Below are 18264 nucleotides of genomic sequence, written 5' to 3'. Positions count from 1 at the left end.
CTAACGGCCCTCCTCTTAATTCACAGAGGATCCCTAACGGCCCTCCTGTTAACTCACAGAGGATCCCTAACTGCCTTCCTCTTAACACACAGAGGATCGCTAACCATCCTCCTGTTCTCACAGAGGATCCCTAACCACCCTCCTGTTCTCACAGAGGATCCCCAACCACCCTCCTGTTAACTCACAGAGGATCCCTAACCACCCTCCTGTTAACTCACAGAGGATCCCTAACAACCTTCCTCTCAACTCATAAATGATCCCTAACTGCCTTCTTAATACATAGATGATCCCTAACTGCCTTCCTCTTAATTCATAGATGACCCGTAACCTCCCGCTTGTTAACTCACAGATGATCCCTCCAACCACCTTTCTGTTAAGTCACAGATGATCCCTAACACGGAGAAGGCAATGGCACCCCACTCCAGTACTCTTGCCTGGAAAATCCCATGGACAGAGGAGCCTGGTAGGCTGCAGTCCATGGGGTCCTGAGGGTCAGACACGACTGACCGACTTCACTTTCACTGTTCACTTTCATGCACTGGAGAAGGAAATGGCAACCCACTCCAGTGTTCTTGCCTGGAGATTCCCAGGGACGGGGGAGCCTGGTGGGCTGCCGTCTCTGGGGTCGCACAGGGTTGGACACGACTGAAGCGCCTTAGCAGTAGGGAGGCCTGGCGTGCTGCAGTCCATGGGGTTGAAGAGTCGGACATGACTGAGCGGCTGAACACCACCACCACCAGAGAAGCCCATGCTTCCGTTCTATTTTAGCTTCTGGGAGAGCTTTCCCCTTCAAAGCACTGTGCCTTTCATGGATTGTTCCCTGTCATCTGCTGGTATACTCTTTGCCTGATCTGAGGACTTTTAACAATGTGTTGAGATCCTTGCTTATCTCACTGAAGGTTTAGCGTGATTTTCATCTAAATTGTGAAGAAGAGTTAAATGACTGCAGAGTCTTCTGCAGATTTTTAATCCCCCTGTTCTAGGTCTTTTAAGTGAAAAGCACCAGCTTTAAAGGAAGAGCGTGAAACGCGTTTTAAAAGAATACAGCTCTTTACCATCTTTAGACTTTGTCTTTTCTCTTGCTCGTTTCTTCTTCCTCCTGCGCTTGGCTCATCGCGAGTCCCGAGTGGTGCTCTTCGCCCAGCCTCTGGTGTTTTTCCTGGCACTCTGCGTGCTTTCCAAACCCAGCGGGAGTTTCTCATTCACTCGGTGCCTGCAATGTCTTGTCAGTCTTTCTCTCCCAGCTGCTGGAAGAAAAGTGTTCACAGGAAGAAAGCAAAGCAAAGGCTGCCTGCCAGGCCCTGCCTCTGCACGCCTGCAGAGCCCTCTCGGTCTTGAGTGAAGCGGGATGTGAGTGAACATTCGATACGGCCAGCGCTCCTCATTGTCCCCCAGAGGCGTGGGCCAGCCCTTCCCTTTCTGCCGGGACTTCTTCAGGGAGATGACACGCAGGGAGGATTTTGGAAGAAATCTGAGCCTCTCAGGTCCTGATCCAAACACTGGCTTCCTCCACCAAGGAGCCCAGAAGGACTTGTCTTTTAAGTCTCACCTTCCTTTGTACCAGAAAGGAAACCAAAGCAGGGATGTCACACCCAACCCCGGGGTCATGCCTGCGCAAGGGCAGGCAGGCGTGTACCAGGAGATCTGAGAGCTGCTTCCTAAGTGTACATGTGTTAGTCGCTCAGTCGTGTCTGACTCTTTGCAACCCCATGGACTGCAGCCCGCCAGTCTCCTCTGTCCATGAGATTTTCCAGGCAAAGATACTGGAGTGGGTTGCCTTTTCCTTCTCCTGGGGATCTTCCCAACCCAGGGGTCAAACCCGGGTCTCCTGCACTGCAGGCGGATTCTTTACCCACTGAGCTACAAGGGATCTGCTTGTAGTGTGTCTCTTACCGTGTTCCCCCCTCCCCCCACCATCTCCCCAAATCCAGCTCCTGGTAGAAAGGCGAGGACCCAGATAGTTAAAGCACTGAAGATGAGTTTGTACTTGATACGCAGCTATACGGGGTTTTACCTTGAAAAGAGGAGAAAGCAAAGCCCTTCTGTGCTGCTCCTCCTTGTCCAAGGTTGGGTCCTTCCGCCACTGGCCAAGAGTCCAGGGCCCGTTCCTAGGAAGCGGGCTGCAGGCAGGGAGGACCAACCAGAGCCGAGCGGGCAGGAAGGGCAGGTCAGCTGCCTGGAGATGCTGCCTTGGGCTGGGGTGGCTGGGGGTGGTCTCCGGGCCGGAGCCCTTCGCCGCAAAGTGTAGAATCCAGTTACCTTGCAGGGAACCGTGCTGCTACTGCTGCACGATCGGCGGGGGTGGGCAGCGGAAACGGAGAACACAGAACATGTGCCTTCCTCCTGGGAGCTGCAGGCCGGCATCTGTCCTCACGCAGGGGCTTCGTTCAGAGCCGCACCCGCGTCCGCACGCTCCCACAGGAGTGATTGCAGGGCGCTCGGAGCACTCGGGCGGCCCCTCGCGGTGGAGGCCCTTCACACAGACTGCAGTGTGCATACTCGCGGGTGCTCCGTCAGGACGCCAAGTCTAGGAGTGGTCAGGCTCAGCAGAACGAACCTGTCAACGGAAAAGAGGCTTGAGCCATAATGCACACATTTCGGGGCTTCCCTGGTGGGTCAGCGGTTAAGAATGTGCCTGCAGTGTGGGAGACGAAGGTTTGATCCCTGGGTCTGGAAGATCCCCTGGAGGAGGAAATGGCAACCGACTCGTGTTCTTTTTTTTTTTAATCGAAATAATTTATTTTTGTCTGTACTGGCTCTGTTACCACGCAGGCTTTTCTCTAGTTGCGGAGAGCGGGGGGCCTACTGTGTAGATGCGGTGCGTGGGCTTCTCACTGCCACGGGCTCTCTCAGCCGAGCACAGGCTCTGAACACGCAGGCTTCAGCAGTTGCTGCACAGGGCTCAGCAGTTACAGCTCCCGGGCTCTGGAGCCCAGTCTCGGTTAGTGGTGGCTCAGGGCTTCAGTGGCTCCAAGGTAGGTGAGATCTTCCCGGATCGGGGATTGAACTCATGTCCCCTACATTGGCAGGTGGATTCTTTCACCACTGAGCCACGAGGGAGGCCGCCACTCCAAGTATTGTTGCCTGGAGAATCCCACGGACAGAAGGGCCTGGCGGGCCACGGGCCACGGGCCACGGGAGCGCGGCATTGGACGCAGCTGCGCACAGACTTCCTTTCCCTCCCACCCTGTAAGGTTCCAGAGCAGCAGAGGGCAGGCCGCCGGGGCACCATCTGGGCCTCTGAACCCGCCAGCGTTTCCCCTACGTCCACGGGCCCCCCGGAGAGCTGTGTGCTCCGAAGGCGGGCTCTGTGCACCTTGAACACGTCCCTCAACGCCGGTGTGTCTCCGCCCCCTCGTCTCCGCAGATACCGAGCGGCTCTACTCGGCCGTGTTTGAGGACATCTGCGGGCGCTACGGGAAGAAGTACAGCTGGGATGTGAAGTCGCTGGTGATGGGCAAGAAGGCGCTGGAGGCGGCCCAGCTGATCAGAGACACGCTGCAGCTCCCGATGTCCGCGGAGGAGCTGGTGGAGGTGAGCCAGGCCAAGCTGAAGGAGGTCTTCCCCACGGCTGCGCTCATGCCAGGTGAGGTTCCTGGAGCGCGCTTGGGGCTCTGAGCTGCAGGTCTCAGCCTGCCGGCCGGGCGCACTAGCGTTCTCCTTTTCCCGGTCCTGGGGCGGGGAAGATCCCCCGGAGGAGGCGTGGCCACCCACTCCGGTGTTCTTGCCTGGAAAATTCCACGGACAGAGGAGCCTGGTGGGCTACAGTCCATGGGGTCAACAAAGAGTTGGATGTGACTCAAAACTGAAGGACGACAGCATCATGTGCTTGTCATTTTTAAGCTTTCTTAATATGTTCTTTTCGTGGATTCCTGAGGTCCAGAAACATTTGCATTTTGTCTCAGTGTGACCTAGAGATCACATTCCTGAGAGAATTGCTTCCGAGTTTCAAATAGGTGGCTTTTGCTTTTCACGATCTGATAGAGAATTCATGTTTCAGCAGCTATGCAAACTTGAACATGATGATAGGCAAGCAGCTAAATCTCCCTAAAGAAGTTTATAAAAAAACCTTATTTTAAAAAGTTAAAGGCATAATTCAGTTCTAACATGTCTGTTTGTGTGGCCTTTACTTGTTTTCGTTTGAGAGGAAAGACGACTTTCCTCCCCTGGGGCTTGTTAGCTGAAGATGGAACAACAGAACTGCCTGCTATTTCTTACTATAAGTGAGAAGGTCAAGAATGTTCTAGGTTACAGGGACAAAAATGGTTTAAAAATGGAGTGTTATTTTAAGATTCTTCTAGGAGGAAAGGGGAATGACTCAGTCTTTAGAATTCCTGGTGTTCAGGGAGAAAAAAGTTTACAGTCACAGCAGTAATTTTGGATTCAAAATGGTATTAACATGAGTCATGGTCATTTTTGAAACATGTGTGATTATGTACATTTATCCATATATCCAGAGGGGCAGATTGAATATCGCGTGGAACTAGTGAACTTCCTGGAAAGGGCCCTGTTACTGCTGCCTGCTGTTACAAAGAAGCCATGTGGGCTGTTCTTGGGTTACACACACAGGCACACAAACACACACACGTGTATATCACACATACATACGCATGAATGTCACACGTTACACAGACACATGCAAACATGTCACACACAAACACGTCACACATGCACACGTATGTCGCACATACACATTATGTCATGGAAATACACGTGAACACACACGTACCTCAGCATATGAGCACAAGCATCTTGATACGTACTCCCTTCGCCAGCTGCCTTTCTGGGCGGCTTGCACACAGTGGAATGCTACCAAGCTTCAATGACGGAAGCGCAGCTATTAATGAATGTCACAGAAGTCCTTAGCCAAACGTTCACCATCTTACCCATTGTTAAGTGTGCCAGTTGAGCATTAAGAGTGTTCACATGGTTGTGTGACCAGCAACAGCATCCAGCTCTCTCAGCTTTTCACCTTGGGGAGTTGAAATGCTGTCCCCAGTAGACCCTGACTTCCATCCCTTCCTCTGCCTCTCTCTCCAGCTCCAGGGACCTACCCTTCTGCTTTCTGTCTCGGTGAGTTTGAACTGCTCTAGGTAGCTCACATGACACTAGTGTTCAACAGCCACCTACCAGTGCAGGAGACACGGGTTCAGTCTGTGGGTTGGGAAGATCTCCTGGAGAAGGAGACGGCAGCCCCACTGCAGTGTCCTTGCCTGGAGAATCCCGTGGACCGAGGAGCCTGGCGGGCTGCAGTCCGCGGGGTCGCAGAGTCAGAGCTGCCTGAGCGAGCATGCGCTCACAGATGCTCATGCAGCGCTTGTCCTTCTGTGGCCAACCTCGAGGTGCACCAGCGCTTTCATTGCGCGTGTTGCCGAATGTGACACGGTTCTCTCCCTGTGGAGACACAATCATACTGCATTGTATGGATGGACCTCAGTTTACTTACCTGTTCATCGGTCGATAAATACTTGGGTTGCTTCCGCCTCTTGGCTACTGTGAAAACCACTGCCTTGAACGTGTGTATAGAATTACCTCTTCAAGACCTTGCTTCTGTTTGTTTATTTTTTTGGGTACAGTCCCAGAAGTGCAGTTACTGAATTATAAGGTGAGTCTCTTTGTAGTGTTTTGGGGGCCCCGACTGTTTTCTATACTGGCCGTGCTATTTTATTTTCCCTCCAGCAGTCCACAAGGGTTTGAGTTTCTCCACATTTTCACCAACTCTGGTTATTTTCTCTCTTTTTAATAGTAACCATCCTAATGTGTGTGAAGCCATTATCTCTTGGTTTTGAATTTGTTGAATAATTAATGACAGAGAGCGTTGTTTCTTGCTGTTAGCCATTTGTGTATCTTCTTTGGAGAAATGTTTATTCAAGTCCTTTGCCCGTTTTTTGATTTTTTTTTTTTTTTTCCTGTTGAGTTCTAGGAATTCTTCATATAATAAATTCTGAATACAAACCACGTATGAGCTACATGGTTTGCAGATATATCCTTCCATTTCGAAGGTTGCTTCTTCACTCTGTTGAGTGTGTCCCTTGATACCCAGAACTTTTTAAGTTTGGTGTACTCCCATTGACTGTTTCTGTTCTTGGCTTGCGTTTTTAGTGTCATAGCCAAGAGTTAAAAAAAAAAGATCCTGTGTCATAATGCTTTCTTTCTGTTTTCTCTTAGGAATTTTGTAGTTTTAGATCTTATCTTTAGGCCTTTAATCCATCTTATATGAGTTTTTGTATATCGTATAAGAGTCCAGCCTTGTTCTTTCCATGTGAATATCCATGTTCCCAAACACACTTTGTTGAAGAGACTGTCCTTTTCCCCGTTGAGTAGTCTTGGGAGCCTTGTTGAAGATCTTCTGGGCGTTATATGTGTGAAGAGTTATTTCCAGGCTCTCTATGCTACTCCATTGGTCTATATGTCTGTCTTTATGTCAGCACCAAACTGTTTTGATTACCATACGCTTTGTAATATGTTTTGAAACCTGGAAGTGTGAGATTCTCCAAGTTTGTTCTTCTTTTCCAAGATAGCGTATGGCTGTTCCGGTTCCACTGAGTCCATATAAACGTTGGCATTGATTTCTGTATTTCAGCAAAAAGTTCCCTTGGGGTTTTGGTATGGATTACTCTGAATCCATAGGCCACTTTGGGTACTGTGGGCCCTGTAAAGATGACCAGATCTTCCAGCCCATGAACCTGGGATGGCTTTCCATTTATTTGTGTCTGCTTTAGTTTCTTCCAGCAGTATTTTGTAGTTTCAGCATTACAGGTCTTTCATCTTCTTTTATTTCTCTTTGACGCAGTTATCAGTGGGTTTATTTAAATGTTCTTTTTCGATTTTTTCATTGTTTACTGTGTGGAAATACAGCTGACTTTTGCACGTTGATTTTTGTCATCTGCAGTGTTGCTGAAGTTTATTAATAGTGCTAATAGTCTTATGTAAATATGTGGAATCTTTAGAGTTTTCTATGTCTTAAGATCATTTCATGTGCAAACAGACGACTTCATTTCTTCCTTTCTGATGTGGATGTCTTTTATTTCTCTTTCTTGCCTAGTTGCTCTGGCTAGAACTTACAGTGCTGTGTGAAATAAAAGTGACAAGAGAAGGCATTGTTTTCTTGTTCCTGATCACAGAAAAAGTGTTCAGCCTTTTACCATCCGGTATGATGTTAGGTATGGAATTTTCATACATGGCTTTTATTACGTTGAGGTACTTCTTTTTATTCCTAGTTTGAGTGTTTATATCATGAAAGGGTGTTGAGTTTTTTCCAGATCTTTCTGCTGCATCAGTTTGAGATGATCCTTTGCGTTTTCTTCTTCATTTCGTTAATACGGTGTGTCACGTTGACTTTTGTATGTTGGACCATCCTCAAGACTCCAGAAATAAATCCCTCTTCTTCACAGTGTAGAAGAATCCTCTTAATGTGCTATTTAAATAAGTTTGCTGGTATCTTGTTGAATGTCTTTGCCTCAGTTTTTTTGTCATTTCTTTGTTTGGCTTTGGTGCCAGGGTAATGCTGGCCTGATGGGATGAGTTTGGGAGTATATCATCTTCTTTGAATTGTGGGGAAGAGTTTGAGTACTACTGGTGGTTAATTCTTTACACTCTGGTGGAATTCTCCGGTGAATCCATTTGGTCCTGCTTTCCTTGTCGGCCGGCTTCTGACTACTGAATTAATCTCCATAATACTTAGAGGTTTGAACAGACTTTCTTTTTGCTTTGATCTCGATAGCTTGTATATTTCTGGCAATTCATCTATTTCTTCCAGGCTATTCAATGTGTTTGCGTACAGGTTTTCACATTATTCTCTTTGAATCCCTTTTATTTTTGTGCCGTTGGTTTTAATGTACTTGCTTTCGTTTCTGATTGTATTTATAAGCCTGTTTTTTTTTTTTTTCTTCAGTAATCCAGCTAAGTCTATATTGTTCATATTTGACATGGAGTCTCTTGCATTGTTTATCATACAAAGCACCCTTGATGGTTTAGACATGCAAATATCCTCTTTCTTCTTTATCCACCCAAGCCTTTCAAGTGGTTTTCCTTCCAGAATTTTGTTTTTTTTTTTTCTCCTAAGATATACTTGAGACATGATAGTAGTGGTTTAGGCACTAAGCTGTATCCGACTCTTGGATAACCACATGGCTTATAACCCACTGGGCTCCTCTGTCGATGGGCCTTCCCAGGCAGGAACACTGGAGTGGGCTGCCATTTCCTTCTCCAGGGGACCTTCCCAACCCAGGGATCCAATCCATGTCTCCTGCTTGGCAGGCAGGTTCTTTCCCATTGAGCCACCAGGGAAGCCCACACTTGAGATATATTCTACTCCAATTCCAAGAAAATGATTTCTTATGCGGCTAGCCTGGTAGTTCGGCTGGAATGATGCCTTCTGCGGCTAGCCTGGCAGTTCGGCTGGAATGCCAGCAAGTCTATGTTATGAAGTCTACTTGGTGATCCAGTCCATGTAGTATCCTTGTCTTGGCTTTCCCAGTGACCAGATATTATTTAAGTGATACCTCATCCTGGGTAATCACTGAAGAGAACTGAACCCCAAAACCAGCTCCAGCGTAGAAATGAGACAAATGTTCTTCCTTGACAGTTTAGTCCTGCTAAAGTCGCCCGGAAGACTCTTCTTTGTCTCTGCATACATCACATGCCAGTCACAGACACAGTAAGGACAGAGATCTAGTTTCTACTCACAAAGACGTGCTGCACCCCCGAGTTGCCATCTGTGCCGCCTCCCTCCCATCCTCTCTTTTATGCGAGCCGAAGCTGAGCCCCACCGGAAAGGCAGCCTCCCGGCCCGGGAGTCCAGGGAGTGGCGACGGTGGCCAGGAGCAGTGACCGCTGCCCTCTGTCCAGCTCCAGGTGTTCCCCTTGCCGCCTGGCCGCTCTGACTCCGTCACGCAGCTCAGGATGGTAGAGGTGGAGCCCTTGACTCCCGGTTCTCTTCCCTCTGCAGGTGTTTTCTGGGGGGGGCCATTTCCGGCTGGGGGAAGGCTCCTTGAGCCCATGAGAGGAAGGAGCCTGTCTGTAGAGAGGGCGTATTATGAATTCCACGTCCTTCACTGTGGAGAGGGAAATGGCAGCCCACTCCAGCATCCTTGCCTGGAGAATCCCCACGGACAGGCGGGCTATAGTCCATGGGGTCGCAGAGAGTCGGACACGGCTGAGCGACTCACACAGACGTCCTTCATTCTGACGACGCAGCTCTGCCTTCAGGTGAGCGCTGTGGCCTGGCAGGGCCTTAGTGCCCAAGGGAGGGCAGGTTGCCTGGGAAACGGGCCCCGCCATAGTGATGCGGGAGCTCTGCCTGGGCTGTCACCAGGGTGACCAGCCCCTGATGATGAGGTGGGGGTGGCTGTGCCTGGGTCCCGCCTCATGGAGGGTTGGGCTGGCCCATGCAGCTTGGAGGCCAGGCACGAGTGACTTGATTCCCTTCTCATGAGCTGTGGACACCTCTCTTTAAAATTGGTCTTGGATGTTCTAGGAAGGAAATACATTTTTTTTAGCTTTTTATTTTCTATTGAGGTATAGCTGATTAACACTGTTGTGATAGTTTCAGGCGGACAGTGAAGGCACTCAGCTGTACATGTACATGTATCCATGCCCCCAAACTCCCCTCCCATCCAGGCTGCCACATGACATTGAGAAGAGTTCCCTGTGCTGTCCAGTAGGTCCTTGCTGGTTCTCCGTGTTAAACACAGCAGTGTGTCCGTGTCCATCCCAGACTCCCTGACTATCCCTTCCCCCGTCCTTCCCCCTGGTGACCATAACGTTATTACAGAGGATTGAGCAGAGTTCCCTGTGCTGGACAGCAGGCCCTTGCTGGTTCTCCGTGTTAAACACAGCAGTGTGTCCACGTCCATCCCAAACTCTCTGACTGTCCCTTCCTGCCACCAGGACAGAAGTACTTTGGTCCAGTATGTCCTGTAGGCATTTACCACATCCCGTAGTACTGAAACATAGGATGTAAGTCAGCCACAGTTCTAATTATTTTCTGAGGATAAACATCTTCTTAACTGTGGCAAAAGTTTTTGACCAAAAAAAGAGAAATACTGAAATGTATGTGGTTTTAATAGGAAAAATTTTGACATGGAATGTAAGGAAACTGTCAGAACAGTGTTCCCCATGAAGGGTGCTGGTAACCTCCAGTGCATTTTTTTTTAATTATTGTTTTTTAATTTAAAAAATTATCTCTTTAGTTTTGGCTACGCTAGGTCTTCGTTGCTGCGTGTGGGCTTTGCCTAGCGGAGGCGAGTGGAGGCTGCTGATTGTGGTGTGTGAGAGTCTCACTGCGGTGTGGCTTCTCTTGTTGAGAACGAGCTCTACGGCTTCGTTGTCCCACAGCCTGTGGCGTCTTTCTTCCCCAACCGGGGGTGGAACCCGTGACCCCCGTGTCGGCAGGTGGGTTTGTCACCCCTGGACCACCAGGAAAGTCCACCTCCACCCATATTGTGGAGCAGATTGCTTCAGGCGCAGGTTCTTGGAGATGAATGACGGTAATGTGTTTTGGCATCATTTAAGCAGGAGTGAGCTGGTTTGGAAGGCCAGTGAATAAAGTCGGTGGTTTTTAATGGTGTGAAACCCCCGAGAAGGTCTCCCGTTGCGGTGGCTCTTTGCTTTTCCTGCTCTTTTTCCCTGGGGGTGGGGGTTGGGGGGATTTCCCACGGAAAACCCCAGGACGTGACTTTGGGGCCCGTGGAGGGGTCGAGGACAAGGCCCCGCCCAGGACTACTGGCCCGGGTGCACTGCCCCATGACACGGGCCCCACAGGAGCACATGTCCACCTCCACCGTGGAGTGCCGCCTGGGTGTTGCCTGTTGGGACAGGTCCCAGGTGGAGACAGGCCTGACCCGGACAGGTCCTCGCCAGTGCTCGGAAGTCACTCACGCCAGGACAGGCTCGGGATTCACTCACACTCCTCTCGGGAGTGCCCTGAAGACTACAGCGCAGCCGCCCAGCGGGCAGCCCTTTCCCTGGGGGGCGCCCCGGGCCCAGTCCACTCGGGCCCGTTTCTTCTTGGCCAGGCGCCTGAGCCTCATGTCTGTTTCCACCCGTCTGCCTTTGGCTCTTCTGTTTTGTTCTTCATCTGTCTTACTCCTTTAGTCCCCCGTGGCCATCAGCCAGTGTGACCATCTCCCGCCACCCCACTTTGTGAATGCACCGTCCACCACCCTGGCCAGAAGGCACTCACGTTCTCAGGGTCCCGCTGTAACTGCCTTCTTCCTTTACTTAACCCTTCTGTGCAGCTGCTGCTGAGTGGGTGCTCAGGGAGACACAAAAGAAACATCTCCTCCTCCACGCAGTCCCCAATCAGGGTAGGACACGTGCATCTCAGTTCAGTTCAGTCACTCAGTCCTGTCCGACTCTGTGACCCCATGGACTGCAGCACGCCAGGCCTCTCTGTCCATCACCATCTCCCTGAGCTTGCTCAAACTCATGTCCATCCAGTCGTGGAGTTGACTAAAATGTCTTCATCTTTTTTTCTTATATACAAATAAATTTCAGGTCTTATAAGATCAGTTCAGTTCAGTCGCTCAGTCATGTCTGACTCTTTCTTAAACCACGCACTATATAGTCCTTGGAATTCTCCAGGCCGGAATACTAGAGTGGGTAGCCATTCCCTTCTCCAGGGAATCTTCCCAACCCAGGGATCAAACCCGGGTTTCCCGCATTGCAGGCGGACTCTTTACCAGCTGAGCCACCAGGGAAGCCCCATTACTTACTGTTTAACAGGGATTCCCGGGTGGTGCTAGCGGTAAAGAACCTTCCTGCCAGATGCGATCCCTGGGTCGGGAAGATCCCCTGGAGGAGGGCATGACAATCCACTCCAGTATTCTCGCCTGGAGAATCCCACGGACTGAGAAGCCTGGCGGGCTACAGTCCACAGGATCAGAAAGAGTCAGGACTGAATTGGCTGAGCACGCACACACTGTTTAGCCATTCAGGGTGCCTCCTTCCAGACCATTTCTTAGGATACCTCTGAGATGCATATATACACACACATCCCTTAAAGGAATTTTAAAAAAATTCACCAACATGCAAAGCAAGTAAACAGTTGATACATAGAATGAAAATCCTGAAATTTTAAAATTACATTGCTTGGCCGTTTTTATAGGAAGAGACATGTGTTAAGCAAGTGAGAACTTTTTTTTTTTTTTTTTTGGCTTGTATATGAGGTGAGCCTCCTTTATGAGCCTGAGCAGCGTCAGGGACTAGCTGAGAGTCAGGTCCTCAGTGTGTTCTTACGTGTGCCTGCCTGTCAGCCTCGGGTCGTTTTAGCACCTGCGCTTTCCAGGTGATGCTCTACAGTCCTGCGAGGTTTAAGTAAGCTGCCCAGAGATGCTCAGAGCTGGCCTCTTGACTGGCAGGGGCTCCAGCGAGCAGAGGTGCCCTGTTCACAGGGCAGGATTTTGAAAACAGGCCCCTCAAAGGCAATGACGACTCATAGGAAGAGTCCCCTTCCATGCTGCGCCACGCCCTGGAGCCTGAAATTTCTACCCGCCCCCCTCTTGAGGGGGGCTTCCCTGGTGGCTTAGACGGTAAATGATCCTGCTTGCAGTGTGGGATCCCTGGGTCAGAAAGATCCACCCTTGAGGTGGTGCCAGTGGTGAAGAACTCCTCCTGCCACTGCCGGAGGTGAAAGAGACTCAGGTTCGATCCCTGGGTTGGGAAGATCCCCTGAAGCAGGGAATGACTGCCTGCTCCAGTATTCTTGCCTGGAGAATCCCAGGGACAGAGGAGCCTGGCGGGCTACGGTCCATGGGGTTGCAAAGAGTCAGACACCACAGTTGAAAGGAGAGTGGCCCTCAGGGTGAGTCAGCAGGAGGTTATTCCCTTTATCTGCCCCGAATATGAGCTCGTAGCCTGTGGTCAAGTCTTCAATGATGTTAAAATCCAGCCATTGCTCAGGGTGCCCTTTGAAGGGGCAGAGGTGTCAGTGCAACAGTTGGGATGTTTCGGGGGGGCTCCGAAGAGCTCCAGTACCATAGTCCTTTCTGTCTCGGCACAGAGAGGACTTTAGAGAGAGCAAAGTGGTAGATAAGAGGTGGCTAATTAGAATAAGACGCCTGTGAGGCTCACAAGCTGGCAGACAAGACTTGCCACGCCCCGAGAACTTGGCGGGCCACAGGTTTATAATCAAAAGAAAAGTAGGGAGGAGGAAAGACCACCTTTTTCCTCATTCTTGAGTCGATGTCACGCTTCCATCGTCAGCTCCTCCTCCGCGTTGGCAGGGGAGTTTTCTTGCTTGCATGGTCAAGCGATCTCACAGAGGTGTTTTCTCGTGTGTGCAGAGCGTGACTCAGTCACTGAGCTCACCGGGCGGGGTGTGGGTCTCACGGCACCATCCTTTTATTGTTTAGGGGCCAGTTTCCTGCTTCCCTTGCGTGTTTTGCTGCTGAGCTCCGATCCTCTGGCTACCTGATGCAAAGAACTGACTCACTGGAAAAGACCCTGAGCTGGGAAAGATTGAAGGCGGGAGCAGAAGGGGACGACAGAGGATGAGATGGTGGGATGGCATCACTGACTCGACAGACATGAGTCTGAGTAAACTCTGGGAGTTGGTGATGGACAGGGAGGCCTGGCCTATTGCAGTCCACAGGGTCGCAAAGAGTCGGACACAACTGAGTGACTGAACTGAATGAAGCCTGCTTGGTTTTGTGGTTAAGCAGCTCTCCTTTCTTGAGTGATCATTTAATTTACGGGGTCTCCCATATTTTTTCTGCTTGCCATCCCCTAGTTGGGCTAACTGTCTGATCTCCTGCTTTGTCCCTTCACTCTGTCCCCATCATCGGGAGCTCTGCTTTGAGAAGCTGCTCCTGTAGGTCACAGCCCCTTCATACCTCCTGGCCATCATTCCAGAGGAGAGACCTGGTCTCGGGGTCCGAGTGGCAGCTGGAGATTCCGGGGGCCTCTCCCTGCTGCTGCCGAGAGCTGGTCCTCCGCTGGTGTTCCTGTGTGTGTCTGTGTGTCTCCTCTTTCTTTCCTGAGCTCTGTGCTTGATGGCTAACAGTTGCCAGCACATGTTCGTGTTTGCAGTCATGAACTGTGACCTCTTCTCATACTCACAGCCCCCTGTTTCTAGTCTCCACCACGAGCTCTCCTACGTTGGGTCCATTTCATCAGTTTCCTGTGGCTGATGTACCCAGTGACCACGCTGTCACAGTCCTGGAGCCCGGGAGGCTGAGGTCACGATGTGGGTAGGGCCACAGTCCCTGCAGAGATGCCAGGGAGGGGCCTTCCTGTGTCTTCCGGCTTCTGGGGGCTCTAGGCATCCGCCCCTGGGCTGGGGGCCGCCTCCCTCCTGTCTCCGCCCCCGCCTTCACGTGGCTTCTCCTGTGTGTCCGTGTCTCTCTCCTTCTGTGTCTTACAGGGAGCGTATCATGGGGTTCAGGGCCGCCCTCATCCAAATGACCTCATTTCAGAGTCCTTTACGTCACATCTGAAAGATCTGGTTTTCAAGTCAAGTCCTGTTCTGAGGTCAAGGCGTCCCAGGGCTGAGGTTCCTCCAGAGGCTCCAGGGGAGGGTCCTCCCCACCTCTTCCAGCTTCTGGGGGCTCCAGGCGTCCATCCCTGGACTGGGGGCCGCCTCCCTCCGTCTCCACGTGGCTTTTCCTCTGCCTGTTGCCCCTTCTCTTGTGAGGACACCAGTTACTAAGGGCCCCGGTTGCTGTTACAGATGTCTGTGGGTCTCTCCGAGTTCATGTAGTTGAAGTCCCCACCTGCAGTGTTACTGTATTTGGAGGTGACCCGATTGCGGTGTGGTGAGATTGTCAAGGTGGCACCCTAGGAATGGGATTAGCGCCCTTCTGCGAGAGGCCCCTCAGAGCTCGCTCCTCCCCCCCACCGCCCCCCACATCAGGACAAGGGGAAGGTGGCTGTGAGCCAGGAAGAGGGCCCGCTCAGGAGACCCTGGGTATGTGGGCGCCTTGGTCTTGATCGCAGCCTGCAGAACTGTGAGACGCAGATCTCCGTGTTTACACACCAGCCAGGCCAGAGGGGCTGCGTGACGACAGCTGGGGCAGAGGGGCAGACGCCACTGGGTTGAGCGTGCACGCGTGCATTGCTCAGGCGCACATAGCTCTCCTTTGCTGACCCTCGTGGACCGTAGCCCTCCAGGCTCCTCTGTTCATGGGACTCTCCAGGCAGGAATAATGCAGTGGGTTGGCATTTTCTTCTCAGGGGAATCTTCCCTACCCAGGGATCCAACCTGAATCTTCTGTGTCTCCTGCGTTGGCAGGCAGATTCTTTACCGCCGAGCCAACTGGGAAGTGCCACTGGGCTTAGGGCTGACCCTAAATTCATGCTGATCTCATTCTGAAGGTCCTTCATCACCTCTGCACAGACCCTCATTGTCCCGGGTCAGTTCATGGTCAGAAACCCCAGGGCTGAGGCCCTTCACCTCCGCACAGACCCTCCTCGTCCCAGGTCAGTTCACGGTCAGAAACTCCGGGGATGAGGACCTCACCTCTGCACAGACCCACGTCCCAGGTCAGTTTACGGTCAGAAACCCCAGGGGTGAGGACCTTCACCTTGCACAGACCCTCATGTCCCAGATGAGTTAACAGTCAGAAACCCCAGGGGTGAGGACCTTCACCTCTGCTCAGACCCTCATGGTCCAGGTCAGTTCATGGTCAGAAACTCCAGGGGTGAGGACCCTCACCTCTGTACAGACCCATGTCTCAGGTCAGTTCACGGTCAGAAACCCCAGGGGTGAGGACCTCACTTCTGCACAGACCATCCACATCCCAGGTCAGTTCACGGTCAGAAACCCCAGGGGTGAGGAGCTCACCTCTGCACAGACCGTCCACATCCCAGGTCAGCTCACGGTCAGAAACCCCAGGGGTGAGAGGCGAGCTGAGCCCGTCCCTGGGTGGTGTCGTCTCCCCACCCTGGGTCCTCTCCACTCCCGGCCACAATGTGTCTCTGGGTTCAGGGTGAAGTGTTAAAAGGACGCCTGAGCTAGCCGGGCGGCTGCTGGATACAGCCCCCCAGCACCTGAGTTCCAGGGCAGCAGCTGAAAGATCCCATGTCCCCTGTCGACCTCTGCACGCTTCTGTGTTCAGACCCACTTTCCTGGCTCTTCCGTGTGCAGACCCACTTCAGGCAGGCTCCGTCTCTCTCCTCACCAGCCCAAGGCCTCTCGGTGAAGTCAGGTGGAAACACTCACCTCTCCGCATGGCTGATACTCCTCACGTTTCTTCTTTCCTTCCCTGTAGATCAGTCCTGGAGTGCTCATTCTCTGTAGCAAGAGCGATCTGTCTGTGCCTGGCCCGGAAGCCCACTTGAGCACCCCGAGACTACCAGCTGTCTGCTGCTGGGGTTCATTTATGTACCTAGTTAACGAGCTTCTGTGCAGGACAGAAGTCCCGGCAGGTTTCTAGTCTTTTACTTCGCAGAGAGACTAAGAAAAAGTCAGCATACGGTATTTAAAGGACACAAAAGTTTTTGAAGGAATCGGGCAGTCGTATGTTCACATCAGGAGACTTGAGTGAATGATGAGTAACCTGCGCTTGATGGATTGGCAGCAACCATGGCGACTACCATCTGGTGGGGCCCTGCCTTGCTGTGTGCTCTTTTACGGGTGGGATGTTTTACAGGCGTCCCCTCACAGCGTCACCACCTGGAATGCTAATCGTTGCTATATCTCAGGACAGAACCGAGCCCCAGAGATGGAGTCTGCTTGCCACGGGCTGTGGTCAGCCTTCCTGTCTCTGGGCTTATGTTTGTATCCATCTCGGACATCTTCACGGAGCTCATCTGATTTAAAAGGGGTCATTCCCAGACTCCCCTGGGGTTCCAGTGGTGAGGAATCCACCTTCCAGGGGCCCCGGGTTTGCTCCCTGGTCTGGGAAGTAAGTTCCCACACGCCATGGGCCAACTAAACCCGTGCATCGCAGCTAGGGAGGAAGCCTGCACACTGCAATGGAGATCCTGCGTGCCATGAGTAAGACCCGATACAGCCAAAAATAAATACATACATAAAAGCAACAAATCTTAAAAAAAAAAAAAAAAAATTTAACAGTCATCCAAAAGCTTTTTCTTTCATTCCGCTATGGATAAAAATGTTAACTCTGTTTTCCCATATAGGCTTGCTGGTGTGTATTTATTTTGGTATAGTATTGTCCCGTTATGTTAGTGCATTACCAAATATTCACAGAACTAGAAATATTTAAAGTATAAGCTAAAAATGAGATCAACTATATTTAAATTTTTATAATCAATAGCATCAGAGGACTCTTCCAGCAAAATTTTCTTTTTCTAGTAGGTTTTAGAGGAAGCATATGTTTCAATATGCTCCCGTATTTTTCAGTATGTTGGTTTACTCTTGGGTCATACAACGTGAACCTTTTGTTTTAGATGCAAGTCATGTTGATACTCAGCTTTAATCACCGTATCCAGACCGAGGTGATTATCGGATGTATACTTGTCATAGGCATGCTTTCATCCTTTTAATTCACCAGTTCCATGAAGGCTTTTTATGGAAATTTGGCTAATGTAATTCTACATATTGGTCATTAGTTGTTGCAAGCTAATTAAATAGTGTGGCTTTTTAATATTTTCGAGTAACAGGTTCGAACCCCGTAGCAACTCTTCAAGTAGGATACTTTCATAGTGGTTGTAAGTTGGGTGAAGTGTGTGTGTTCACAAGACATACGGGTCTGTAGTTTTCTGTATGTTTTTCTCCAGCTTCCATATCAGAAAAGTGCCGGTCTCAAAAAAACGGGTTGGGAAATAAGTGTTCCCTGTGATTTTCTGAGGTTTCTTTAGAATTGGCATTGTTTCTTCCTGGGGTGTTTGGTAAGTTCACCAGCGAGGGCGTGCGGTGCCAGGTCCGGGACGGTTCTTAGCTACAGGTTCAGTCTCTTTCCCGTGGATCTAGGGCTAGTTACATTATCGCTGTGTTGCTGAGTGAGCTGTCAAAGAACTCTTCCAAAGAACTTCTTTCTCTTCAAGAAGGGCGTGCGGTGCCAGGTCCGGGACGGTTCTTAGCTACAGGTTCAGTCTCTTTCCCGTGGATCTAGGGCTAGTTACATTATCGCTGTGTTCCTGAGTGAGCTGTCAAAGAACTCTTCCAAAGAACTTCTTTCTCTTCAAGAAGAACTCGCCCGTGTCGTCTACGTTGTCAGATTTATTGGCGGCTCCCCGGGTTTGCTCTGATGGTAGTAGAGCTTCAGTGGCTCAGTTGTGTGCCCCTCGTTGAGACCTCAGGACTGTGACCCACCAGGCGATTTCTCTGTCCATGGGATTTCCCAGGCAAGAAGACCGCAG

The 18264-nt window shown here is 50.8% G+C and overlaps 1 protein-coding gene across 7 annotated transcripts in view; it reads left to right on the top strand.

Moving 5' to 3' along the window:
* The window catches only part of PUDP (pseudouridine-5'-phosphatase), a 57402-nt gene that overhangs the window by 24436 nt on the left and 14702 nt on the right, over positions 1 to 18264 (top strand). For 4 of the 7 annotated variants that reach the window (XR_009598984.1, XM_015104782.4, XM_060408631.1 and 1 more), the window contains exon 2: positions 3368 to 3586. Coding sequence is in view for 4 of the 7 variants with exons in the window: in XM_015104782.4 (XP_014960268.2) it covers positions 3368 to 3586 (219 nt within the window). In the remaining 3 variants the exon portion in view is untranslated. Of the gene's footprint in view, positions 1 to 3367; positions 3587 to 8950; positions 9211 to 10193; positions 10396 to 13355; positions 13661 to 18264 lie in introns of those variants that run through there. The other 3 variants (XR_009598985.1, XR_009598986.1, XM_060408632.1) reach the window with 3 other exon arrangements.

This window comes from Ovis aries, chromosome Y (assembly GCF_016772045.2).
Source record: "Ovis aries strain OAR_USU_Benz2616 breed Rambouillet chromosome Y, ARS-UI_Ramb_v3.0, whole genome shotgun sequence".
Classification (NCBI taxonomy): domain Eukaryota; kingdom Metazoa; phylum Chordata; class Mammalia; order Artiodactyla; family Bovidae; genus Ovis; species Ovis aries.
This window is presented reverse-complemented; position numbering and strand designations above follow the sequence as displayed.